Source organism: Heptranchias perlo, chromosome 18 (genome assembly GCF_035084215.1).
Source record: "Heptranchias perlo isolate sHepPer1 chromosome 18, sHepPer1.hap1, whole genome shotgun sequence".
NCBI classification, from domain to species: domain Eukaryota; kingdom Metazoa; phylum Chordata; class Chondrichthyes; order Hexanchiformes; family Hexanchidae; genus Heptranchias; species Heptranchias perlo.
The window spans coordinates 38,178,391-38,202,243 of record NC_090342.1 but is presented as its reverse complement, the minus strand read 5'-3'; the positions used below and the strand labels follow the sequence as shown (position 1 = coordinate 38,202,243).

The window sequence follows — 23,853 nt, the reverse complement described above, 5'->3', positions numbered from 1 at the left end:
AATCCCACCAATTTCACTTCAATTAAAAAGGTATACTCAAGGGCCCTTGCTGAACAGCAGTCCCCCACTACACAACAGAGACCAGAGAATCCACAAACTCTAACCTTAGACAAATTCAGCAGGAAAATACTCACCAGCCAATCACTTACCTCTTCCTTGGTGACGTCCCACTTGGATTACTTTTTGCTTCTTATTTATCTTAGGTCCAGGAGTTAAGTCCCTGTGATGTCGCACAGTAGTGGTCTCTTGGTGCAGGTCTGCTGCTGATTTTATTCCACAATCTCAGTCTTCTACTCTCAGGTCCACTACCGCTCTGCAGGAAAAGCAAGGCAAAGCAGCACCTCCTTCCCCCACTTCACCAAACTCCCACACTTACCGAACTCTCAGCACACTGTTGTTTTAAATTTAATATAGATTTGTCTCATATCAACACAATTACGTCTGCTAACACCTGTGTCACAGAGTTTAGGTTAGAATCCAGAACAAGGCCTTTCCTACATTACAACAGTGAATACACTTCAAAAGTACTTCATTGGTTGTAAAGTGCTTTGGGACATCCTGAGGTCTTAAAAGGCGCTACATAAATGCAAGTCTTTCTTTCTTTTTCTTTCAATTAGTTCAGAATAGGTAAGATCACATGGCTATAGTGAAGCAAGAAAGGCAGTATCCTGTGATTTCCTCCCCCCCAAAAAAATACATATTTGATGACATTTAAAGAATGTACTACATTCAAAGAAGCAAGACCATACCAAAGGCCTGGTATTTTTCAAATTTTTATGCACATTTTACAAGGACGGGACAGTATGTCAAACATCATCATCATATCCACACCATTCTGCAATTAGCCAGAATATACAAATCAAATAGGGCAAGCCAAACTCCCACCTATTGATTGTAACCACAGATCCAGTATAGAAATGTTAATTTTCCCTCAATTATTTCTTAGTACATTAAACAGATGATTTTCAGTGAAGAATACATCATCCAACATTTATACATCTAAAATAGTCATTTTAGTAAAAACATAAAAATCAAAACAAATGTACACTATATCTGGATGTTTTCCCACCAGGTCCCACTTGGAAAAGTAGCAGCAATGTCCAGACTTTGTTCCCCGAGGCACTATAATAAATAGTTAAGTCCACGAAGGCAGGAGAGCCACTGATTTGCATTTAATGATTGTAACAACTGCTCAACAGCTACAAAGTACTGTTCTTATTATACTGAAAGAGTTACCAAGTCAACTCGTGCTGATGTGAATAAAGGTTTTCAGTCACTTTTCGGTGCATCCAACGTCATGGAATAGGTTATGGCACTTTGGTGAAGGTGCTTTACTTGACAATTTATGGTCCTCCAAAATCAGCATCTGTAATGAGATTTAATTTTGAACATTTATTCCTTCATTCCTGCCATTCTGAAACTTTTGTCGAGTCTTCCTTTTCTATTATATCTTATTTTCATTCTCGCCTATGGCTCTCATTGTTGCATTTTATTGTTCTTGTAGCTCAGTTTCCTTTCATTTGTTATATCCATTTTACTGTTCATTTCCTTTAGTTACAACATCTTTTTCATGCTTCCCCAAGAACTCAGTGGGTAAATCCACCAGCTGGTTTGCTAATAGGCAGTACAGACCAAAAAGGCTCCAGATTCGATCCTTGGTGTCAAGGTAACATTGAGAGCACTACAACTGGCCTCAATGCCCCCAACTAGGAAGGGCATACATTTTTTTAAATTATGCTTAATTTATATTCCTGATGATTAGTGTAGTGTAGTGGTTGCCCAAATCATATTAATGAATTCTGGGAAGCTGTAGTATTATGCACATTGAACTACACCATGGATTTCTGGGAAACCTGAAGGGTTTACACTGAATCCTGTAAAAGCAAAGCCACAGAGACTTTTCAGACAAACCATCAGATGGCTGGCACCACAAGTATCATAAAACTATCTCCCAACCAGCCTGAAGGGTAAAAAGATGTGTCAATTTGTTTGTGAAACCAGTCAGTCATTCAGGTTTGCAGAAAGCCCTTATCTAGCTGTGTTTAATCTGCTATGGATGTTAAGAAATATAAACATAACCCTGCATGAAACAGTAAATATGACAAGAGGGAAGAAAATGTCTTTTCTTTGTAAATAATCTAAAGGATGCTGGATCCAACCATCCCTGCATATTCCAGCCAGTAATCAGTTCTAGAAATGCACTGCCTACTTGTTTGCCATTTAGGAGCAATAAAATCCACAAACCCATACATGGCAAGCTTCAGATACATTTTATTCTAATAACACTATTTGCATCTGATATGCACAAATGTGTACATAATGCATTTTGCCAAGCCAGAAATCATTTTAGCACATGAGAAAGCCAAGGCTGAAATGATCAATAGTAACGGAACACCAAGTCCTAGGCACATCCTACACACAATTGCATACAGGACAAGCCTATCACAGATAGTAACTATAAGTGTACTGAGTAGTACAGTGAACCAAGTGTACCCTGTGAGCAAAGTCTGCTTTGTCCAACACATACAGTGCAGAGTTAACTGCTGCTGTAATTATTTTTGATTTCACAATTGTCTTTAATGTCACTGACTGAACCTGTTAGCGTAAGTTCAATCAGTGAAATTAAAAGGAGCAGTAGAATAATTGAGTAACAACCTTGTGACTAAAGAGACTGCAACTAAATCTTTCACCATCAACAAGTTCCCAATAACTTTGGGGGACATAACATGGATTTGTTGCAGCAGATTATATGTTATATTGAGGCTTCAAGTATTGACTTCACCATGTTAACCACTGAATCATCACTGGGTATTTGGGCAAATAAACCAAAATCTGCCCTTGGATATTAGGTTTTGTTGGAAATTAAGTTTCTCTTCATTCACGAGATTGTTAACTTTGGAATTTCTGATCAAAAAAAATTGAGAAAATTGAAAAATATGTACAAACTTAACAGGGACAAGCAAATAATCGAAATGGGTTTCTAAAGTGCCTATTAGTCATGGCATTTTCTTATTTTCCTCTTTCAAACTGGTTATGCTAGAGAAGTAAACAAAACATTGAAGTTCATGTTTGTATAAGTTCTGGCTTTACAAGTCTGTGTAATAAAGAGCAAAAAAAGCAACATTTGGAATGAAAAAATCGTTCCAATTTGATGTGTGATGCATCAACTATTTTTTTTTAAGTGAAGTAACATATTGTAGCATTAACAATATCTCTACCACAAAAAGAAGAGGGAAATTTATTTCCATTATTCTTAACACTGCTGAGTTCTCCATTTCAGTTGCATCTGCGATATTAATTCCAGCCTAACCCTCTCCATGGGTCAGTGGTCCGGGGCGGGGGGGAAGAAGGGAAGTGAACAATGAGAAATTAAAAATCAGAAGAAAAGTTATACAAATACTGTTCTTCCATGCCTCTTGGAATACTTGCTTAGAGCAGTGTGTGCTAATTTGCTTTGAGCAGTGTGTGCTAATTTGCTTTGCGTCTAATTTCACATATGGACTGCAGAAATTGGGTCCACAGGAGGAGTGAGGCACAAATAACAAAGTAGTTTTAAAATAATTCTGTTCCAAATGTACCATTTGCTTTTCGGGTCCTTTTTTGAGATACATCACCATTTTCTTCCTGTTTCCTCTTTGCACAATCTGAACAAGATGTTCCTGCAACAAATCAAGACATAAATGGTAAGGAACTATTGCATAATTGCCCCTAAGAAAACGTTACAAGACAAATAAGTTCTAGGTCATTGACGACTAAGCTGAAATTTTAGAAGTTTGAAAGTAAAGCTAAAGTTTCTCTTCTCTCTTCACATGAGCCCAGGCATTACAAGGACATTCATTGTTAATCCCGAGGCTATGGCAGAAATCGAGGGGCAAAAGGCTCAAAAGTCAGTGATTCAAGTAAATGCCCTGTATTTAAAAAGTAAGAAAAGATAAGTTATGAGGGACAATTTCTTCCCCCTCTCCCAAGGTAAGTATTCTTAATTCCTACTTCTTTATGCAACTTGTTTTCAGGTCCTTATAAATTCTCTCTATGTGGCACCACATGGATTTTATCTTGCACGGGTATCTTTTCATAACATGTCTGTCTGCCTCTGAGTTGTACAAATGTTTTCACAAGATAGTCAAATAGCAGATTTTGCTGCCACTGACGAAGTCTGGGCCAAATTTTCCCAAACAACCTTTGTGGCATACCTGGCAGAAAAATACATTTTGGCTAGAGATGAAAACGCCACAAGCCTCAGGAGGGATACTTTTTGAATGCAGTATTTTTTCCGATCCCTCAGTCAGTTTTGCAACATTGACAATATTGGTCTGATCAAATGTCCTCCAAGAGCCAACGCCATTTTTACTTGTTAACTCCAAATCAGCAAAATCTGCCTTAATAATTGCTTTGCATATTTCAAAGATCAGCACAACCAATAAGAGGAGGATGTCAAAGGCAGGAATTGGTAACAAATTACAGAGTCAAATACAAGATATGCAACCACTGCAGAAAACAAAATATGCATGGGTTAGCGCACCAGTGAATAATAATTATCACCCTAAGAGTAGTATATCGTTTACTGGAAATCACATAGAACACCCACACCTACAGACCAATGCACTTAGTCTAAAACGATTTTGTCAGATTTATTTACAGATTAATTAATACACAGAAGCCAAGATAGTGCATCAGCAGAATACATAAATAAGCACAATAAAATTGGAAACAGGCCATAAAAGGAAGAAATTACCCCTTTTAAAACATATTTCTTGCAGAGTGTAATAAACAACAACATTTTTCAATGAAACAATCAAGTTTGTTTCTTGGCTAATGCAATAAGTTAGGTGAACAAAGTGAATCACAGTTTATCCACAGAGTTTAAATTTCCTACTAGAACTATAGAAGAATTCCACAGTACTTGTCCAGTCCCATAGCTTCTGAAGTCGGGGTAGTCAATTATCCACGATTAAACACATAAAAGGCAGAACTATTCCATAGAATGCAGGTGAACAGGTAATCACATGAAAACTGGCTTTGAAATATCTGTTACCTTGATCATGTATAATTTAATTAGCAATTAAAACAAAGCCCCCCATATCCTAACTAATTTCCAGATCAATCAACCCTGCACTGGTCCCAGAGGCAACTCATTTCTAGGGCTTCATTTTAAATCAGTTAAGAGAAGCCAGCTTCCATTTTAACTAGCCGTTTCAAGACTGGAAATACAGAAATTTCCTGATTTTGTCCATAAATAATTAACAGAGCTATACGGAAAATGAGTCATCCTGCAAATGTACATTTCAGATAATGTCCTGAATTTCAATTCTGTCCATTTTCAATCCCATCATAACCTTTTGCATTCTCCACCTTCAATCCGAAGTCTTGCACTGCATGCAACTTGACATTTCTTGTCTTTATTTAATCACTATTGCCACAGACAGTGCTCCTCTGAACTTTCTCTCCAGTTTATTCTAATCTACAAATATAATCCTACATATATCCCTCCTCCCTACATTCCTACTGTGTTGAAATCATAATATCTCTCATAATCTGCTATTAAGCTCATTCTTCACCAGGACCTCAAAATTGTGAAAACACCATACACCCCCCCCCCTCCTTTATACTATCTTCAGTAATTTAAAACACAAATCATAAAAAACAAAATCATTTGATCATTACTTCCCTGTTTATCTATTTTTCAACCTTGGTGGTGTCCTCTGCTGTAGGTCTTAGCCTTTTCCCTTGATTTACAATTTTTTAAAAAACCATAACGGTCGAAATAGTTTTATTGTAAATCAGCACTCAGTTAAAATTTCTTTTTTACGTTGACAGGAAGGGAACAACCGCTCCATTGCAAATAACAGTTTTGATAAAGGATTTATACTTTCACTGCATGCAATCAGTGTGCAATCAATAAGAATGAATACAAATTATATTCTACTTGGAATAATTAACATTTTTGCATTTATAATCGTCTCCACCCCAAGTTTCATATTTCACTGAAAAGACTTGTACTTCCCAAGTTCCATTTTCATTGCACATCCGACTTGTAAATCCAGTCTTATTTCAATCACAATGGAGTTTATGAAGACATCCCATTGATTTCAAAACACAAAAAATGCTTTCAGGTTCTTCTCAGGATTACAAAATTTTTTTTTGGGGTGGGGGGGGGGGGTTATTGCACACATTATCTTACCTAGCAATAGGCTTGTACTGTCTGCAGAGGAACCATCTGAAAAAATAAACCAATGTTAATCAACAAATAAACCAGTTTTTGATGCATGCATATGAAGCAATCTATACAACACTCAAGTAACTGCAAGACTAGGAGAAAATTGTGATGAGTTTTTTTAAACTACTAGAACAGTGCATCAGACCATTCACTTAGAAAATTGTTTTGCCACATGTTGGAAATCAGAAAATACTCAATTCTGGATCTTGAACTAGTACTGGTAAAGATCATTCTTAATGTCACAAGTTTCTCTTTGGTCAATCCTCAGGACATCATAAAGCAAGAATAAACTGAATAGTTAAATGCATATTTTCCTTTCACAAGTTGTCATTAAGAAATTTCTGGAAGGACAAAACAAAGGTTGCAGTTTTGAAGATAAACTACTTAAAAAATAATACTTGTATTTTTTTATGGATGTATTGTACCTGTAACTGCCATAAGGGAATACAAAGAGATTAGGAAAGAAGTCAAAAAAAATAATTAGGAAAGCAAAGAGGAACTACGAGATTAAATTATCAAGGAATATAAAAAGGAAATAGTAAAGTATTCCACAGACACATAAATAACAAAAGAAAAATCAGGATAGGGATAGAGGCACTAAGGGATGCACAAGATTAACTCACAGGTAATAACAGCGAAATGGCAGAAATATTGAATAGTTAATTGTCTCAGTATTTACCAGGGAGATTGACAAGGTGGACATGCCATTAGAAGAAGAGATCAAAAAAGGTATAAAAACATTTAAAGATAGAAAAGGGGGAGATAATTGATCAAAAAAAAATCAAACTTAGAGAGGATAAAAACCCTGGTCCGGATGGATTGCATCCACGAATATTAAAAGAAGTTAGGGAGGAGATAGCAGAGGCACTATTACATATATATAAAAATTCACTAGTAAAAGGGAATAGTGCCAGAGGACTGGTGGACAGCTAATGTTATTCCCATATTTAAAAAGAGAGAAAGGACAAGTCCAGGGAATTATAGACCAGTTAGCCTAACGTCGGTGGTAGGAAAGATAATGGAATCTTTACTTAAAGATATAAAAGAAAAATATCCAGGAAACAAAAGCATAATAAAGAATAGTCAGCACGGATTTCAGAAGGGAAAGTCATGCTTTAACAACCTTATTGAATTCTTTGAAGAAGTAACAGAAAGACAAGCGTAATGCAGCAGATGTAATATACTTGGATTTTCAAAAGGCCTTTGATAAGGTACCGCATTGTAGACTCATGGCTAAGGTCAGAGCATGTGGATTCAGGGGACATGTAGCAGAATGGATAGCAAGTTGCCTACAAAACAGAAAACCGATAGTAGGGGTTAAGGGTAGATATTCAGACTGGCAAAAGATGGGAAGTGGTGTTCCACAGGGATCAGTGCTGGGACCACTGTTGTTCACAATTTACATTAACAATTTGGATTCGGGAATTGGAAGTAAAATTTCAAAATTTGCGGACGACACCAAATTGGGGGTGTACAAAGGAGGAATGCGTCAAAATGCAAGAGGACATTAATAAACTTGCAGAATGGGCAAGTAATTGGCAAACGAATTTCAAGATAGATAAGCGTGAGGTGGTGCATTTTGGTAGGAAGACTAAGGAGGCCACATACTGCTTGAATAAGAAGAGTCTAAACGGGATAGAGGAGTAAAGAGATCTCGGGGTACAGATACACAAATCACTAAAAATAGCAACGCAGGTTAATAAGGCCATAAAAAAAAGGCAAATCAAGCACTGGGGTTAATTTTTAGAGGGACAAAACAAAAAAGCAGAGAAGTTATATTAAACTTGTATAGATCCTTGGTTAGACCACACTTGAAGAACTATACACAGTTCTGGTCTCCATACTATAGAAGGGATATAGAGGCATTGGAGAGAGTGCAAAAAAGATTCACAAGGATGATACCAGAAATGAGAGGATATACTTATCAGGACTAGCTGAATAGGCTGGGGCTCTTTTCTCTAGAAAAGAGAAGGCTGAGGGATGACCTGATAGAGGGCTTTAAGATAATGAAAGGCTGGACGTAGAGAAAATGCTTCCACTTGTGAGGGAGATCAAAACTAGAGGTTATAAATATAAAATAGTCGCTAATAAATCCACAGAGTGGTAAGAATGTTGAATGCGCTACCACAAGGAGTAGTTGACACAAATAGCCTAGATACATTTAAGGGGAAGCTAGATAAGCACATGAGGGAGAAAAGAATAGAAGGTATGCTGATAGGGTTAGATAAAGTAGGGAAGGAGGAGGCTCATGTGAAGCATAAACGCTGGCTTAGAAAAGCAAAGAGAGAGCATGAAAAAGTATTGGCAAGTAAAATCAAGGAAAACCCAAAGATGTTTTATAAATACATAAAGAGCAAAAGGATAACTAAGGAAACAGTAGAGCCTATTAGAGTCCAAAAAGGTAACCTGTGTGTGGACGCAGAAGACGTGGGTATGGTTATTAATGAATACTTTGCGTCTGTCTTCACAAAAGAGGGGGACAATGCAGACATTGTTGTTAAGGAGGAGGAGCGTAAAATATTGGATTGGATAAACATAGTGAGAGAGGAAATATTAAGGAGTTTAGCATCTTTGATAGTAGATAAATCGCCAGGCCCGGATGAAATGTATTCCAGGCTTTTAAGAGAAACAAGGGAGGAAATAGCGGAGGCTCTGACCATCATTTTCCAGTCCTCTCTGGCTACAAGCATGGTGCCAGAGGACTGCTAATGTTGTACCGTTGTTTAAAAAAGGAGAAAGGGATAGACTGAGTAATTACAGGCCAGTCAGCCTAACCTGGTGGTGAGCAAATTATTGGAAAAATTTCTGAGGGACAGTATTAATCATCATTTAGAAAGGCACAGATTAATCAAGGACAGTCAACATGGATTTGTTAAGGGAAGGTCATGTCTGAGTAACTTGATTGAATTTTTTGAGGAGGTAACAAGGAAGGTTGATGAGGATAGCATGTTTGATGTAGTCTACATGGATTTTAGCAAGGCTTTTGACAAGGTCCCACATGGCAGAACTGGTCAGAAAAGTAAAAGCCCATGGGATCTAAGGGAAAGTTGCAAGTTGGATCCAAAATTGGCTCAGTGGCAGGATGCAAAGGGTAACGGTCGACGGGTGTTTTGTGACTGGAAGGCTGTTTCAGTGGGGTTCCGCAGGGCTCAGCATTATGTCCCTTGCTTTTTGTAGTTTATATCAATGATTTAGACTTAAACGTAGGGTACATGACTAAGAAGTTTGCAGATGATACAAAAATTGGCCATATGGGGGAAATCTGTAGGCTGCAGGAAGAGATCAATGGATTGGTCAGGTGGGCAGAAAAGTGGCAAATGGAATTCAATCCGGAGAAGTGTGAGGTTATGCATTTGGGGAGGGAAAACAAGGCAAGGGAATACACAATAAATGGGAGGATACCGAAAGGTGTAGAGGAACAGAGGGATCTTGGAATGCATGTCCACAGATCGCTGAAGGTAACAGGACAGGTTGATAAGGAGGTTAAGAAGGCATATGGGATGCTTTCCTTTATTAACCGAGGCATAGAATATAAAGAGCAGGGAGGTTATGCTAGAACTGTACAAAACACCAGTTAGGCCACAGCTAGAGTACTGCGACCAGTTCTGGTCTCCACATTACAGGAAAGACGTGACTGCACTAGAGAGGGTACAGAGGAGATTTATGAGGATGTTGCCAGGACTGGAGAATTTTAGCTATGAGGAAAGATTGGATAGGGTGGGGATGTTTTCTTTGCAACAGAGGAGGCTGAGGGGAGATTTAATTGAGGTGCATAAAATTATGAGCAGCCCAGACAGAGTGGATAGGAAGGACCTATTTCCCTTAGCAGAGAGGTCAGTAACCAGGGAGCATAGATTTAAAGTAATTGGTAGAAGGATTAGAGGGGAGTTGAGGAGAATTTTTTTCATCCAGAGGGTGGTAGGGGTCTGGAACTCACTGCCTTAAAAGGATGGTGGAGGCAGAAATCCTCATCACATTTAAAAAGTACTTGGATATGCACTTAAGGTGCCGTAACCTACAGGGCTATGGACCAATTAGGACTATGGACCCACTGGAAAGTGGGATTAGGCTGGATGGTTCTTTCTTGGCCGGTGCAGACACGATGGGCTGAATGACCTCCTTCTGTTCCGTAAATTTCTATGATTCTTTGATTCTAGACTAGTTGGGCCAAATGGCCTGTTTCTGTGCTGTAGTTTCGATGTAACTCGATGTAAGTAAACAAGCTAATCTTCCAACGTAGAAATAAGAAACAAAAAAAAATTGCAAATGCTTGAAATCTGAAACACAAGCAGAAAATCCTGGAAACATACAGGTCAGTAGAGAGATCAGGTGGATCAACGCTTCAGGTTAGGCCCTTCTTCCAACTTGGGAGACACGTCTTCTTGAATAGTAACTACATAGAAACACTTTCATTAATCATAATGATTCAGTTCTCTTAAGTATGCAACCACCAATATTTAAGTTGTGTTTGGCCAGAGCCAGAACTATAAACCTACTCATGTTCATTCGACCCCGTAGACAGCACTTGTGAGCAAAACATTTGTTTATTGGAAAATGCAGATTTTACTGATTCTCAGGCAACATTAGTATTAGGTCTAGCCATACACTCAGGGAACAGCTGGCATTCCCATTAAGTTGCATTAAAGATGTAAGTGGTTTAAAGTTGGTTAGATACTATAGCCTTGATTTTCAAATTCAGGCTGCCCATTGTAGCAGCGTTAATTGGGCAGCCAGTTACAGAAAATCCGGCTATAGTATTTAACCAACTTTAAACCAGTTACGGAAAGTGGGCAAGATTTCCATCCCACTGAAATTCTGCTCATTTTGTGCTGCGGAGAAGTTTCTGTTGGGGGAGCGGTTACTGAGGAGTGGGGCAGGTAAGTATTAATACCTGTCCATCTTTCTCATAGATTAAAAGAATGTAATTCTACATGATCACCTAGACAGAAAGGAGTCATCATGGCCACCCTACATGGCTTCTGGGAAAGGTTGTGTCTTACTAATTTGATTGAATTATTTGAAGAAGTCACCAGGTTAGTGGATGAGGGTAGCCCAGTGGACATTGTCGACATGGATTTTCAGAAAGCATTTGATAAGGTACCTCACAACAGGCTACTCCACAAGATAAAATCATGCAGAATTAGTGGGAAGCTGTTACAATGGATAAAGAATTGGCTGCATGCCCGGAAACAGAAAGTTGTTATCAGTAGGTTACCAGTGATGTCCTGCAGGGATCAGTGTTAGGGTCTTTGCTCTTTACTATCAATATTAATGGCCAAGATGAAGGGGTTAGGGGAATGATATTCAAGTTTGTGGGTGATACCAAGATTTATACAGGAGTTAGGACTGTGGAGGAGACTAAACAAATGCAAGCAGATCTCGATGTGTTGGTGGAATGGGCCAGTATTTAGCAAATGGCATTTAACTTAGAGAAGTGCAATGTTATGCATGAGGGCAAGACCAATGCCAAGCATACTTGCTCCTTACAAGGAACAGAACTGAAGCCTGTGGTGAAAGAAAAAGATTTTGGTATCACAGTTCATAATTCTCTTAAGGTTCATGACCAATGCCGTAAAGCTATAGCTAAAGCAAATAGGATACTGGGCTGAATTCACAGAATTATTCATTTCAAAACAAAACATACCATTTAGTCCTTGTACAAAACCTTGGTTAAGCTCCATTTAGAATACTGTGCCCACTTTTGGTCCCCTCACATGATGTTTACGACCAACGTCGTGAAACAAAGCTAAAGCAAATAAGATACCAGGCTGCATTCACAAGACTATCCATTACAAAACGAAACATACCATTTTGTTCTTGCACAAGACCTTGTTCAGGCCTCATTTATAATGTGGTCACAAACTAGCTGTAAATTGAGGAAGTGGAATTCCTTTCAATTGATAAAGATACCAGGTTGATTATGGGGAAGGCAATGTGGCTGCAGTCTATGGCACCTTGCACCCTGGGGATGCCTGCCATGCGGATGAAGTCTAGTGCTCTCTTGTCCTGCTTTGTTCTGTCCATGAGGAAAATAACGTAGCTGTTCCTCCTAGTGAAGACAGTCTCGATGATAGTGATACAATGGTGTATTGAAAACTGTGAGAAGTTGCTAATGTCACCTACTGTAGCCTGAAAGGAACCTGTGGAATAAAACTTAAGGGCCACAGTGACCTTGACAGCCACACGCAGTGCTGTCTATGCCATTTAAAGATGGCCCACCACCACCTTCTCAGAGCAACTAGGAATGGGCAATAAACGCGGCCTTGCCCACATCCAGAGAAAAAAAATACATATATTAAAAAAAATCACCCCATTACCACCAAATCCCAGGTCTGCCCACAGTGTAGCTAAACTCACCCACTGCCTAATACTGCTAAATACCAGATACCCACCACCAACTGGCACGTCTTGCATACCATCTTGCTGTCGATCCTTAGCATTAAAATGATACGGAATAAAAATTGAATACACAGGTAAAGGAGTTATATAAAGACACCAGCTAATGAGTTTCACAGAATAATAGTCAGAGTAGTGGAACTTAATCCCTAAAGCACCAGACTACCAAGTAATAAAAACAGAACTTGACTAATTCAGTGCCATAAATCAGTGGCCCTGCTGGGCATAATCCTTAACATTACAACAGTATATCCTCCAACTCACAGAACAAGACCACAGGAGATCTGACAGTAATATATTAAAAGTCTTGTGCATAGCGCACACTTTCTGTATGCATAACACTTTAGCCATTACACTCAAGTATATCACTGACTCACTGTGAGCAAAGCCACAGGAGATCTGTTGTAGATATATTACAATCTAGCAAATGTGACACATTTCTTGTCCACAGGCTATAGTTCCTGTTTTATAATTTTGAGTCCCACTTATTGTCAGCATTTAACACTGAAACTGCTCATGACAACCTTCATAATGGGAAAACTGCATGTAGTCATTTATACTGGCAAAACCCTATCTCAACATGTCAACTTTGCCATCACTATGCCATCATTTTGTCAATGAGCCAAGCAAAATCACTCAAAATGCCTTTTGAAAAAATAGTACATTTTTCTCAGTAACTAAAATTGCTAATGTCCAAAATAAAGTTTTAAACTAAATAAAAATTCCAAAAAACTTTTTTTGTATTTTTGCCCAAAGCAAATACTCAATTAGCTGAAGGCAAATCCTCAAGTCCGAGCATGTCCAATGTGCACAATTTCCCAAGATGCAATAGTATCATTTAAGCTAGTCAAATGATACAATGTTTCTCTTTCAATCTCTAACAAAATATATATGGTCGTTTTTCAGAAATATTTGAAGAGCTAGGGGAAAAAATTTATAGTTTACTTTTTTTCCCACTTGACTCATTGAGGAGGGGCCTTACAATAGTTATGCCTTCATAAATTGCCAATCTTGCTTTCAGTGATAAAAATGTCTAAATCAAGAACCAAGGCAGTTACAGAAGAAATGTCAGTAACGTTTAAGACAGCAGTTCAAATTAATTTGGGAAAAAAACAGTTGAAATAATGAACAGAGAAACACTTGACATTTCCACCAATACATTTTCCATGAATTATCATGGTTTTGGATTTCTAGGTATAAACAAAAGAAAGCACAGCTGCTGTTAATTTGTTTTCTATCTCTTTGTGTCTGGCTGATTCTGAATTGAAAGAGAAAAAATATGAACTCCAAACCAGGGCTTTTCAAACTGGCTGAAGCCTTCAATTAAAAACATTAATGAAGGCACTCAAAACATAACAGAGATCATCATGTTATTCTGAAAAATGTAATTTAAAAATATTTATGTTACCAAACTTATTTGGCCACTCGGTAGCTTAAGGGACAAAATGATTGCTTCACTTGGTTTGCCCTTCCTTGTTAAGAAATTTGCATAAACCTGATTATAATTAATAAATATGAATCTCAATTAATACATTTGCACATGAGCCAATAAGGTGAAAGACATTTTAATTGAAGGGGGACAAATTTGAATATGAATCAATCAGCTGTGTAACAGACAATTGCCCAATGTGGACATGACACCAGAGCCAGAAGTACACTTTAGATGTTTAAGCCAATGTGTTTTTGTGTCTTTGCTTGACAGACTACGATTTTCCACCTATTCACTTCAATGGGTGTAAAACCACAGTCTGATAAATGCAGAAGCCGAAACCATCAGCTATTGTTTATTACAGATTATATATATATATAGTTCACACATAAAACTATGGATGATTTGGGGACAGCGAAAATGGTAATCAGGGTTTTCTTGAAGGGTAACAAAATTCTTTCTTCAAAATACTACCCCCCTTCAAACAAAATTGTGATACAAGCAAAAGCAGTCTTGGCAAGTTAGTTTTGAGTCTGCAATCTGCCTCTTTTTGAGCGTTGTCATTTGACAACTCTTGAAGGAACCTTCAAGAAATCAGATTTAAAATCTTTAGGACCCAACCATCTGTGTTCTTGAGGTGTTTTCCCTACTCTCTCACCCAGCCTACAAAATTAGACTTGGCCTGGGGCTTTTGCGGTTATGAATCAGATTAAGAAAAAAAAACTGATTTTACAGTATGCTTGCCATTGCTAAATCATCAAGACCTAATTTTCAGGCTTACATGAAAGAAAGAAGCTCTGGTCCTCATTCAGAATAGCACTGAGCAATCAAGACTGCTTTGGAAGCAATTGCCCAATTATGGGATGAGAGATGCTGTTGAATTTGTTCTCAACCTCTCATTCTTGTTCCCGTGTCACTGCCCAAGACATGTGCACACTTTTTTAAAAAAGTTCTATAAAAATTGATGCATCTATCCTCAGTCTCAAAAAAGATTTGCAACTTAAAGCAGTACTCAATGTGGAACAGAAATTACCACAGTATGGGAACTCAACACCAGTAACAGATGACTTACCTGGGCTTCTCTGCCTGCAAATCTGCGCCACCAAATCACGGAAATACTGAGGCATACATTCAAACCGGTCTCCATAGGATACTATTTTAATCCCATGCAGTAGCATCTCTGCCTGCAACTTAAAGAAATGGTCGTGGCTATCCTTTCGCACCAACATGAAGTGTTCCAGATCCACTTTGTCCTGAACAGAGTACAGAAACAGTGCTTGGAAGATCTGATCCCGCAGAGTTTCCCCACAGCCCAAAAACACAAAGGACTTGGTACGATACAGGTCCTGAAACTCCTCCTATTAGGGAAAAAAAAATCCCAAACAGATTCATTGTTGCTACAGGGCCCCCTCAAGAGGATGGTTCCCATTAAGTATTTAAAGGATAAATATCCTAAATAATAAATTACTGCAGTGGATGTCATTAGATGATCAGATTGCTCAGAACGACAACAAAACTGTAATGACAATTATTTCACACTGTGCATGAACATAGTATCAAAGTTCAATAAAGGTCAGCATTTAAAACATCCACAAAAATTACAAGTATTGCACGCCATTTTCATTATTATTCTTGTCATATTGTTCTCTTGATACTGTACCAACATGATCAGTTATCATTTCCTGCTTTTAACCAGACAGGAGCAGAAGTGACTTTTACTTCAGAAAAAATTGCCTCAAAAGTATATTTTAAAATACAAGCCAACTGAATGTTGCAGGATACCCAAAAACCAAGTACTGTTTTAGCACAACTATAAAATTGGTGGGAAAGAAAGGTTTTTGGGGTAGTACTTTTCAAACTATTCACCCCATTTTATTAAAAAAATTATAAAAATCAGATTTGGCATTTTTTTTTATTCAAACTTCAATTCTATTGCCAGCATGGTGACTCTCTAACCCAGTCTCCCTCTCTCCTACGCCACTCTGGTGACATCACTAATGGGAAGTTATTTCAGACCCGCCAGAGAGTCACTCTGGAGCCCTGGGAATTCCACGTAGACAACTATGCTTCTCAGGATGTTGTGGCTCTCAGGCCAAGCAGCTGTCTGATATGGACCTGCTCTGGAGCACCTGGGCACACTTCCTGTCAGTGATATCTCCAGTCTGGCTCAAGATTCTCTATGCTAGTCAAATCTGATTTTGAAAACTATATAAATTTTTGCTATAAAATGGGAAAGTACTTTTAATAAAGAGCACTCTCTCTAAACTTGCCTTCTCTCCTTTTATTATGATCAAGAACATCTACTGAAATTATAATGTCATTTTCACAAATATCTATTAGGCAAGGATTGGAATCTTAGCATAATAAATGGAGTCTAACTCATTACCATTTTCCAGAAGGGGACCCAATAGCAACAAATGTTAGGTTCATTATTAGCCACTGTCACTACATTCAGGTTTTTACATTAGATATTCTCTCAGGTGCAATGTCACTGGTCACTCCCCTAAGTGGATCTTACGACCGTTATGATTTGGAATACACCCTTTTCTGCATGATCTAGGAGTTATAACAGAAAACCCTTAATCTATAAACAAGCTATTGAAATTTCACAAGTGCCACCACATGAATTCTCCTCTTTACAAAAGACAGACTGAAATAGTACTTTGCTGAGATGAAACACAGCGTCAGACCATCACCTGGTTTATTTACATATAATACATAAATGAACAATAAAAAGTTTCCACAGCAAGAACATATGTTTCCTTCACTCCCTTTGGTTCTGAAAATAACAAAGATGCAACTTGCTTTCTCTTTAAACATAGGCTCACCATCTCTCAAAAACTAAGCCAGCTGAGAATTTTAAAATACAGACAGTTTCTTGCTTCTTTCTGCCTAAATCACAGGCCATTCTGAGACTGAGTGGGGACAGGGTGGGGGAGGGGAATAGAAAGTGAGAAGAGATAGAAAGACTGTCTGTCCTTAGAACTGTGTAGACAATGTATCTATAATTATTTTATTAACCCAAAATTGGCTATTTCACCAAAATAGAATGAAGACATCTTTATTGATGACCTAAGATGCTCAAACAATGCCGCCATTTAAGATAACTGATCTCTGGGGTCTTACCATTGTTCATAGCTACAGTAACTTGTGCAAGTAAGCTGTGATGTTGCCATCATATCTAAGGTTAAGCTGCTATGACACCCCTCTGAGAAACTTTGGATGACATTTAACCCTTTTGCATGCTGACCCTAGCAATACAGAACTATTAGATGTTAAAAATCCAATTCAGGCCACACGAGCAAAAATCCATTTGCCAAAGCCACATTTTTCATAGCAATAAAAATGCAAAACTACACCAAAAGCCTTGAGTAAAATTTAAGAAGTAGACTAAATTGGCTTACCACCGATAGTCGTTCTCTTAAGTTTAGTTGAACCTCCACACACAAACTAGCAACTAGCCTGTCCCCACAGGAAAATGTCACAAAAAGACTGCTTTGGAGATGCTGTCCCTTCATAAAACCCTGATGGCAGAGGTACCACATGAATTTTTTCACCTGCTGATTTCCAGCCTCATTTTGAGGCCAACCTTCAATTCACAGCCCAGAGAAGGCAGGAGTGAGATCTGAGGATCAACAAATTTTTGAAGAAAAAGCAGTGAGCACCATTACTAAATATGGTGAATATTAACAGTTTCAAGGCACGCTAGCTCAGAAAAAGAGCAAGATGGTTATTTGCCAAGGGTGAACTTCAATCAAAGAATAAGGAAAACTCTACCCATTGATAAGTTATCTGTCATTCTTCATCATTTATTCAACCTTTACAAACCAGAAAATATACTGAAGTAGTACACAAAATTTAAAGTTGGGCTTTGAGGACCTACAGGCCTGCCTGGAACATAGTCATTATGAGTGGCTAGATCAAGACAGTAATACCTCCAGATGACTGCTTTGTAAAGATGCCCCAAAAATATATTAGCTCAGGAAATAGCCACTACATAAGTCAATTAATCCTTAAAGAGCCTCTTACAGGGAAAAGTCTCTTTCCTGAGCACATGCTCGATACCTTGGATAGCTTCAATAATTGCCAGCAAAACTTAAAAGACAATCCGAGTCATGGCCCCAAAAATACACCATACTCATTCATATGTATCCTGCCTTTCCACAGTAGGACAGTTCGCATCGGAATTTAAAAGTATAGGACAAAGACACATCTGCCACAAGATTCCCCTGCTTTAACTTTATCTGGAGATTTCATCCTGTTAGGAAGTAACACAAGGAATACACTTCATACTCAAGTAGCAAGGCTTTGCAAAATGATAAAACCTTAACAAAACTTATTTCCCAAAGAAGCAATAAGTAGCTGTATGAACTAATGGAACTCTTTCAGTTTGTTATTGTTACATTAATCCCCTGTTCACACCAGCAGCGGATTCTTTTCCATACAAAAACTGTGAAGTCAAGGATAAAACTTAAGACACTTTAACTGTCCAGGACAAATAAAACTCAATCTTAGGCAAAAATGAAGCATGGGACCCAAGGCCTGCCCTATCCACATGCTAAACAATGCACGAAGCCTAGCACTTAGCATGCAGCTCACCTGCTTAATGGGAATGAGGTCAAAGACTGGAAGCTCACATACTCAACGTATAACATCTTATCCCAAAAGATATACTTGTAGAATGCGGACGAGGCACCTAGACAGTCTGAACTGATTCCTCCAAAGGAATTGGTACATTGCAATAAACTACAAAAAGGCTGGTGTATTTTGTCCATTTTTTTTTTAATTGTGAGAATCATTTTATATGTAAGTAAACCTGGAACAACAGTTTATCCTGTACAAAGTGGTCTAAAGATGTGAAATTATCAATTGTCCCCATCCATCAATGCCCTTGTCCCCATTAAAACCATTACTCTCTCTCACCCTGATCGCTCCCCCTGGTATGGCCCTCATCTCTGCTCCCTTAAGTCCAAGGGACCACAGACTTGAATCCAATGCGCATCCCCGATTTTAATCGCTCCACCATTGGTGGTCGTGCCTTCAGCTGCCTAGGCCCTAAGTTCTGGAATTCCCTCCCTAAATCTCACCGCCTCTCCACCTCTCGCCCCTCCTTTCCACCTCTCTCCCCTCCTTTAAGATGTTCCTTAAAATCTACCTCCTTGACCAAGCTTTTGGTAACCTGTCCTAATATCTCCTTATTTGGCTCGGTGTCAAAATTTTGTTTGAAAATCGCTCCTGTGAAGCACCATGGGACGTTTTACTATGTTAAAGATGCTATATAAAGTTGCAGTCATTGTTCTCCAGATTGACAGAAGATGTATTGGGTGTCCTACATTTCCTATAAGTAATTTAGTACTATTAAGGTTCATTATTAGATCTAGACTATGTTAATCCAAATATGGCAGAGAATAAAAAGACTCTAGGTTTCCTTTGGTATGAGACTTCTGACTGCTTAAGGAACCTACTAGCAGAAAATATGTTTTAAAAAATCCAACCTGTAACGAGGACCTCATTGATATTTTATAAGTTACTTGCTCATGAGGCACCTGTGATCATAATATCATTAGGTTTAGAATAGTTATGGAAAAGGACAAAGAACAATCAGTGTAAAAATACTTAACTAGAGGAGGGTTAATTTCAGTAAGTTAAAAAGGGATCTTGCCCTAGTGGATTGGAATCAAAAAATGGTAGGCAAAACAGTAATTGAACAATGGGAGGACTTCAAGGAGGAACTGGTTGGGTACAAAATAGACACAGTCTCATGAGGGGAAAAGGAAAGGCATCCAAAGCTAATGCTCCCTGTATGACTAAAGATATAGAGATTAAAATGTAATAGAAAAAGGAGACTTATGACAAATGTAAAATGCATAATACAGTAGAGAACCAAGCTAAATACAGAAAGTACAGAGGAGATCTAAAAAAGGGAATGAGGGGCAAAGAGAGAGTATGAGAATAGATTAGCAGCTAACATAAAAGGGAACCCAAAACTCTTTTATAAACATATAAATATGGTAGTTAAGGGTAGGGCCGATTAGGGACAAAAAAGGAGATCTTCTTGTGGAGGCAGAGGGTATGGCTGAGGTACTAAACGAATACTTTGCATCGGTCTTCATGAGAGATGATGATGCTGCCATTGTAGCAGTAATGGAGGAGGTAGTAGCGATATTGGATAGGATAAAAATAGAAGAGGAGGTACTTAAAAGGTTGGCAATACTCAAAGCAGAAAAGTCACCCAGTCCAGATAGGATGCATCCTAGCTTACTGAGGGAAGCAAGGGTAGAAACTGCTCTGGCCACAATCTTCCAATCCTGCTTAGATATGGGGATGGTTCCAGAGGACTGGAGGATTGCAAATGTTACACTCCTGTTCAAAAAAGGGGGAAGAGGGATAAAACCGGCAATTACAAGCCAGTCAGCCTAACGCAATGGTGGGGAAACTTTTAGAGACAATAATCTGGGACAAAATTAATTGGCACTTGGAAAAGTATGGGGTAATAAATGAAAGTCAGGACAGATTTGTTAAAAGGAATAGTGTTTGACTAACTTGATTGAGTTCTTTGATAAAGTAACGGAGAGGGTTGATGAGGATAGTGCGTATGATGTTGCGTATATGGACTTTCAAAAGGCATTTGATAAAGTACCACATAATAGAGTTGTAAGTAAAATTAAAGCCCATGGGATTAAAGGGACAGTGGTCGCGTGGATACAAAATTAGCCAAGGGACAGAAAGCAGACAGTAGTGGTGTGAACGGTTGTTTTTCAGACTAGAGGGAAGTATACAGTGGTTTTCCCCAAGTGTCGGTACTAGGACCACTGCTCTTTTTGATATATGTTGATCACCCAGACTTGGGTGTGCAGGGTATAATTTCAAAGTTTGCAGATGACTCGAAACTCGGAAATGTGGTAAACAGTGTAGAAGATAGTAAGAGACTGCAAGAGGAAATAGACTGGTGAAATGGGCAGAGATATGGCAGATGAAATTTAACGCAGAAAAGCGTGAAGTGATGCATTTTGGTAGGAAGAATGAGGAGAGGCAATATAAACGAATTGGTACAATTTTAAAGGGGGTGCAGGAACAGAGGGGCAAGAGGATGTACGTATACAAATCTTGGAAGGTGGCAGGACAAGTTGAGGAAGCTGCTAAAAAAGCATATGGGATCCTGGGCTTCATTAATAAATGCACAGAGTACAAAAAGCAGGGAAGTTATACTAAAGCTTTATAGAACACCGGTTCGGCCTCAGCTGGAGTATCATGTTCAATTCTGGGCACCACACTTTAAGAGAGTGCAGAAGAGATTTACTAGAATGGTACCAGGGATGAGGGACTTCAGTTATGTGGAGAGACGGGAGAAGCTAGGGCTGTTCTCCTCAGAGCAAAGGAGGTTAAGAGGAGATTTGATAGAGGTGTTCAAAATCATGAACGGTTTTGATAGAGTAAATAAAGAGAAACTGTTTCCAGTGGCAGAAGGGCCGGTAACCAGAGGACCCATACTTAAGGTGATTGACAAAAGAACTAGAGGTGCAGGAAACATTTTTTTTACCCGAGTTGTTATGATCTGGAATGCACTGCCTGAAAGGATGGTGGAAGCAGATTTAATAACTTTCTAAGGGGAATTGGATAAATACTTGCAGGGAAAAAAATTACAGGGCTAGGGGGAAAGAGCAGGGGAGTGGGACTAATTGGATAGCTCTACCAAAGAGCCAGCACAGGCACAATGGGCCGAATGGCCTCTTTCTGTGCTGTATCATACTGTCATACTATGGTACTATACCCTTCTCATTTGTATTGTTCACAGTGATAATACTGAGGCTATTTGCCATAATATCACCAAGTATTCCTTCCCCATCTTTGGAGCCAAGTCCAGCTATTGCTTGCTTTTATTTTTGACGTTATCTTAGTTGTTAACGCTGTAGTTTGTTGAATTTTTGTTACATTGTTGACTTTGTATTCCTTTGGAAAACATAAAAATTAAATGTTAGTTTAAAAAAAGTTAAATTAATGCCTACCATCAAATCTTGATCGTGCATTACATCTTTGTATCCTGATGGGTCCAACACCAAGCCACAGGGATCTGTGAACAGCCCATGTATATGAAGGACACTGTATTTTTGTAGACCTCTTGCCCACTGAACCACCTACAAATGCACAAAGAGTCTGCAAATTAATGTCAAATTAATGCAATGAGTTGAAGATGCAGGATCAGTGACTAAATTTGCCTTCATAACAGTGACCACTTCAAAAGTTGTAAAGTTCTTTGGAACATCCTGAGGACATAATGTGCCATATAAACACAAGTTCTTTCTTCTTTCTTCCCCACTGTATGTCCAGTTGCACACCTTGGCTGCTGCTCCAGACCCAAGCCCACTACTTCTATGTTTTTTCCTGGACCCTGCTCCTCTTCTTCCCCTTACCCAGTTACTACTTCTTTCATCTCTCCTTCTCTAACTTCAAACCCTCTCTGATCCTTACTTCGACCCATTACTCCACAATCTACATTCTTTCCTGCTGCTATCCTCATGAATGGGCTCATTGCTTCGCCCTGTGCCTCCCTCAGTATCCTATGCTACGCCCACCATAGCACCCATTGGGGCCTCGCTCCAAACAGCAATCCCAATTGCCCTATCTCTCCCTGCTTTTCCCAACGACTTCTCCTCCTTGAAGTAACTTATCCTTCTCACGTCTCATTTAAAATCATTGCCATCCATCACAACCAAATCTCATGCTAACATCCTCGCCAAAATGTCCTCCCATCCCTTAGCCTCTGCACAGAGTAACTCTGCATCCTTTCAATTTTCATTACAGCTCCCTAACCCCGTCTTCTCAGAATGCACCACCCTCCTCTCCTCTCCAAATCTTACCCTTCACGTACACTTCCCTACACATACCCTCAGCTACCCAATGACATCTCGTGGTCTCTCTGCACCCGTGGTTTCAATCACCGATACAGCTATGTCTGACAATTTCTTTGTTTCCCTCACCACCCACACCCACCACCTTCCTTTAGTACCAGTACTTTCACCATCGCCTTTGAAAGAACTCTTCTCTTAAGTCACAATCGCACGGTCAAGCTCCCAAATCCCATGCCTCAGGCCCTCCACTCATAACGACAGCTTGGCAACTGTCAACGTGCTTAATCCCTCCTTTACCTCTGTTGTCAATGTCCCTGTTCTTTGCAAAACCACCATTGTCTCCCACCCCTATAATTCCTCCTAACACAAGCCACATCTTCAATCTGAGCATATCTGGAGTATAACTGGCTTAGCATCTATCTCTAGATCTGGTTTGAACCAACAAGCATTAATGTGCTTTGTTCTCCTCTGCCAAAACCATCCTGCACTCCAGGTTCTTCATAGAGGGGACAAACAACCTCAGGTTCTTTTTTTCTACAACTAACAACCTCCTTAAATCCCTTTCTCCCACCCCTTCAACGATCAAGCACAAGGAGCTTATGGACTTTCTCATCATCAAAATCATGACCATCCATGCAGGTGCCTCCACTATGCTCTCCCCTTTCTTTATCCCCATGCCCCTAGCCTCATGTCTCCCACCACTCTAGCCCCGAATCCCCATCTCTCAGCAGTTCCTAGCCCATCTCCCCCACTGCCCTCTCCACCTCCAACTTACTGGACTCCACTTGACATAAACTTTAACTCATTCAAGACTCCACTATCCACATCCTAACTTCTATTAAGTGCAAATGAACCATAACCCCTGACCTTGCCAGTTTCCCCTTCCTCCCATACATTAATTTTAAAGTCAATGTCCTCGTTTACAAATCCCACCACAGCCTTGTCCCACCCTGCCTCTGCAA

General features: G+C 39.1%; 1 protein-coding gene across 4 annotated transcripts in view; it reads right to left on the bottom strand.

The window, feature by feature from the left end:
• Positions 1–760: 760 nt before the first annotated feature.
• The window catches only part of LOC137334769 (protein FAM118A-like), a 45,159-nt gene continuing 22,066 nt past the window's right edge, over positions 761–23,853 (bottom strand). For all 4 annotated transcript variants that reach the window (XM_067999731.1, XM_067999729.1, XM_067999733.1 and 1 more), the window contains 5 exons: positions 22,049–22,177; positions 15,115–15,400; positions 6,182–6,217; positions 3,579–3,659; positions 761–1,366 (listed from right to left, as the gene is read on the bottom strand). In XM_067999731.1, coding sequence (XP_067855832.1) covers positions 1,344–1,366; positions 3,579–3,659; positions 6,182–6,217; positions 15,115–15,400; positions 22,049–22,177 — 555 coding nt within the window. In that variant the 3' untranslated portion in view covers positions 761–1,343. The remainder of the gene's footprint in view (positions 1,367–3,578; positions 3,660–6,181; positions 6,218–15,114; positions 15,401–22,048; positions 22,178–23,853) is intronic.